General features: G+C 38.4%; 1 protein-coding gene across 1 annotated transcript in view; it reads right to left on the bottom strand.

The window, feature by feature from the left end:
• LOC121698644 (transmembrane protein 163-like) overlaps positions 1-5000 on the bottom strand; it is a 54314-nt gene that overhangs the window by 8770 nt on the left and 40544 nt on the right. Inside the window, exon 5 of the mRNA XM_042080928.1 lies at positions 322-418. Coding sequence (XP_041936862.1) covers positions 322-418 — 97 coding nt within the window. The remainder of the gene's footprint in view (positions 1-321; positions 419-5000) is intronic.

Below are 5000 nucleotides of genomic sequence, written 5' to 3'. Positions count from 1 at the left end.
TCTTTCTTATCGCATATAGACCATTAACATCCTCAGGGGTCACTGTCTAAGTCTGGACACTGGTCAGAGTGTAGAATGTGTATAATGAGTTATGAGAACTTTGACCAGTGTGTGTGTGTGTGTGCGTATGCGGGTGCGTGTGTGTGTCAAAGTGTAGACTGTGTATTATGAGTTATGAACTTTTTTTTAAGTTTGTGTGTGTACCACTTGGTGGCCAGGTCATGGGTGGCTAACCAATGTGTGTGTGTCTGTGTGTGTGTGTGTGTGTGTGTGTGCTTGTGTGTGTGTGTGTGTGTGTTTGTGTGAGAGAGTGTTTCTTACCACTTCAGGCTGCAGCTTGGTGACCAGGTCATGGGTGGCTTTGACCAGTATGGTGATGGACGAAAGAATGAACACCACACCCAGGATCACACAGGCTCTGGGGAGAACAACAACATAAACATTAAACATAAACAACAACAACAACAATCTCAGTCACATCCCACTCCCCTTACCATGGTCCAGACGTCCACATCATCAGCTCCACTGGCCCTGATAGAGTGGAACGGCAACTCAGCTTTACAACACAGTCTGAGTTGCCGTTTATCAGAGCAGTTTATCTTTCACTTCAGTGTGCTGCACTCCTGGGGGGTATTCCAGAAAGCAGGTTTACTGGCTTAACTGGGTATGTTAACCCAGAGTTAGCGGTAAACCTGGGATTTCAGTTCCAGAAAGCTCAAAAATGATCAGGCTATGTAAGTAACTATGGTAACATAGGCTCTGAATTTAACCTGAACAAAACCTACCCCCTACCAGGTTATGTTAAATTATGTTCAGTTATTTTAGTGCATGTTCAATCAGGCCGCTATTTTTACACTTGTCACACAATGGCGTTTCATTTTGACGAAGGTCCGATTGACAAAGAAGCACAAAATTATGTAATATTCATCCGTGCAATTCACCGTGAGAGGGCGATAAGACCACGATATCATAGCCTATCCATTCTTTTCCAAACAAGTTTTTCAAGAGCGCTAGAGTTTTTCAGCTGAATCCTAAATATAGGCTACTTGAAAAGCATTCTCCATCCCTACATTACGCATGGTGGATTAGAATAGAATAACATAAATCTTTAATGTAGGCTAGCTAGCCTACACCATATGGACATTTGTGTTTGGCTCACCAGACAGATGGACAAACAACATCTCAGACACATTGAAGATATAGGCTAATTAAAACAAGTACAGTACAAAAAAGGGGAAACATAGCCTATAGAAAATTAATAAATAAGTTTAAATATAGCTGTATAACTCAGCCGGATATGTATGTTGTCACTAAGTTTGGTTAAGAATGCTGATGGCATTTGGGATAAAATATTTTTTTAATAGGCTACACACGCTCTCCGACTGGAGTTTTTGTAGTGTTGGAGACGCAGAGCATATCGGCAAGCTGTCGGTCGGTGCGTAAAGTTTGCATTGCGCTAAAGCAGTTCCTGCGCAACTTCATTCGTTTTCCTGGACACAAACCCACGAGGATCATTAAAGTGTAGTTTCACCAACTGGCAGGTCAGCATCGCTTATTAAATTTTCCAAATGTGCACCGAAATGTGTCCAATAAGCTACCCATGCCTTCCGACATTCACCCTTCCGATGATGAAGCGCAAAAGTTTTACTTGGCCCACAGCTGCAGGACCCGCGTTAAAATAGAAAATTACATTTGGGATTCTCAAAGAATTCTATGGCCCACTCAATCTGTGACAACTAGGCTAGTTTAAGAAAGCATCATTCAAAGCAGTCAATACAATACGTGATGTCCAGTGAATTATTTAATTGTTCTTTTGACATTAAATAGGCTATCTTAAACATACGCATTTACATGGTCAGTTAGGCTATTCTCTGACCAAGGTGAAGGTGATATTTGATATTCGGATATTCGACAGATATTCAATTTTTTTTAATGCAGCCGGTTTCACCCCGTGTTTTCAGACAATGTACAAACAGATGACCTGTCTACTTGCTCCCAGCCGACCTACTTAAAGTACCTTCTGAATTACCTTCATACTCTTTTTTGTCAATAGCTTTGACATCATGTGACCTAGGGACTCCAAACCAATGGAGAATAGTTATCCTATATGGGACTCATCAGACACACCTCTTCTTATAGCCACTGTATGCACGCTGTATTTTATATGAATATTTTAAAGAAAATACATTATTTCATATAAGAAACAGACTCCTTTTTTTCAATATCTCCCAAGCCATGTGACCTAGTGACTCCAAACCAATGCAAAAAAGTTATCCTATATGGGACTCATCAGACACACCTCTTTTCATGGTCACTGTGTTTTATGAATATTTTAAAGAAAATACATTATTTCCCATAAGGAATGGTCTCCTTTTTTCAATACCTCCCAAGTCATGTGACCTAGGGACTCCAAACCAATGCAGAATAGTTATCCTATGTGGGACTAATAAGACACCTCTTCTTATAGTCACTGTATGCACACTGAATTTATATGAATATTTTAAAGAAAATACATTATTTGCCATCATGAATGGTCTCCTTTTTTCAATACCTCGCAAGCTTTTTTCTCGCTAGACATCACAGATCAACATAGAACTGTTCCACTATGTGATACTAATCAGACACATGTCAATGTGAAATAATATTTTGCATGAACTATTATATATATTTTTTTTTAAATAATCATATTTATTTCCTATGGAAAACAGCTTTTTACTCAATAGTTGCCATATAAGGGGTCCTAGACAACACAGATCAATACAGAACTGTTCTGCTATGGGGTACTTATCAGACACACCTCAATATGAAAAATTATCATCTACTATTATATGGAAGGTATTGAGAATAAAGTTTCCATAGGAAACAAATGGGTACTATAAAATAGTATGTGCAAGAATTATATTAATTTGAGGTGTGTCTCATTAGTCCCATAAAGGATATTCTGCATTGGTTTGGTGTCCCTACGTCACTTTCCTTGGGGGGGGGGGGGGGTATTGAAAAAGGAGACCATTCCTTATAGGAAATGATGTATTTTCTTTACAATATTCAGATAAAATATAGTGTGCATACAGTGGCAATAAGAAGAGGTGTGTCTGATGAGTCCCATATAGGATAACTATTCTGCATTGGTTTGGAGTCCTTAGGTCACATGGCTTGGGAGGTATTGAAAAAAGGAGACTGCTTCTTATATGAAATTATGTATTTTCTTTAAAAAAAATAATATAAAATACAGTGTCCATACAGTCGCTATAAAAAGAGGTGTGTCTGATGAGTCCCATATAGGATAACTATTCTGCATTGGTTTGGAGTCCCTAGGTCACATGACTTGGGAGGTATTGAAAAAAGGAGACCATTCCTTATGGGAAATAATCTATTTTCTTTAAAATATTTATATAAAATACAGTGTGCAAACAGTGACTATAAAAAGAGGTGTGTCTGATGAGTCCCATATAGGATAACTATTCTGCATTGGTTTGGAGTCACTGGGTCACATGATGTCAAAGCTATTGACAAAAAAGACTATGAAGGTAATTCAGAAGGTACTTTATAGACGGTCCCTAAGTAGGCCGGCTGGGAGCAAGTAAACAGGTCATCTGTTTGTACATTGTCTGCAAACACAGGGTGAAACCGGCTGCATTAAAAAAAAATGAATATCTGTCGAATATCTGTCGAATATCAAATATCAAACTAACTTCACCTCGGTTATTCTCTGCCAAGCAAGGTCTCGGACGCAGGCGCTTAAGTATTGCTCTTTTTTTGTTATTACAGTTCTCTCCTCCTCGTAAGCCTCCACTACTCCACCTTTGAAAAATATGGTGCTCTTCCTTTCGCTGGTTTCACTCATGGTTTCGACTCTCAATAGATGATGCCTTTATAAGTTTGCCGTGAACGTGCACAACTCTAGGTTATCTAACACAGGGTTGATTGAACTAACTGGTAACCGGTGTTTTGGAACCGACAGCTCGGGTTTAGTCACCACAGGTTCAGACAACCCAGAGGTTAAGTTTTATCTCAGTGTTTGTTAAACCTCCTTTCTGGAATACCCTTCTGGTCCATCTGCAGCTCCCATAACAGGTCATCTTCACATCGCTCTATCAGTTTAGCATTAGCTAGTGATGATACCAGCTGGTCCATCTTTAGGGGTCCATCTTTAGTATACTTTATAACTGGTCCATCTTTAGTATACTTTATAACTGGTCCATCTTTAGTATACTTCATAACTGGTCCATCTTTAGTATACTTTATATCTGGTCCATCTTTAGGGGTACATCTTTAGTATACTTTATAACTGGTCCATCTTTAGTATACTTTATATCTGGTCCATCTTTAGGGGTCCATCTTTAGTATACTTTATAACTGGTCCATCTTCAGTATACTTTATATCTGGTCCATCTTTAGGGGTCCATCTTTAGTATACTTTATAACTGGTCCATCTTTAGTGGTCCATCTTTAGTATACTTTATATCTGGTCCATCTTTAGTATATTTTATACAGTAACTGGTCCACCTTTAGGGGTCCATCTTTAGTATACTTTATAACTGGTCCATCTTTAGTATCATTTATAACTGGTCCATCTTTAGTATATTTTATAACTGATCCATTTTTAGTGGTCCATATTTAGTATACTTTATAACTGGTCTATCATTAGTATACGTTATATCTGGTTCTTGTTTAGAAGAGCTAGTGGTCCATCAGAGTACTTCATAACTGTACTTTATAACTTTTTCATCTTTAGCCTCAACTCCTCCAAGAGTACCTCCCCCTAACACTTCTAAAAAACCCACCTTTGACTACACCTTGACTAGTACTTACACTTCTGCACTTTCATCCTCTGGTAGAAGTATTTAGTATTGTAGTATTAATTGTTACCTAAGGTCTCATCTGCAATGTAGCATGAATGCTATTCCTCATTGTTGTAAGTCAACATGGGTATAACCGTCCGCTAAATGAATAAGCGTACATGTAAGTGTAGTGTACTTCATAACCGGTGTGTTTAGTGT

Source organism: Alosa sapidissima, chromosome 23, assembly GCF_018492685.1.
Source record: "Alosa sapidissima isolate fAloSap1 chromosome 23, fAloSap1.pri, whole genome shotgun sequence".
NCBI lineage: Eukaryota > Metazoa > Chordata > Actinopteri > Clupeiformes > Clupeidae > Alosa > Alosa sapidissima.
The sequence above is the reverse complement of the archived record's forward strand: the minus strand, read 5'-3'. Positions and strand labels throughout refer to the sequence as shown.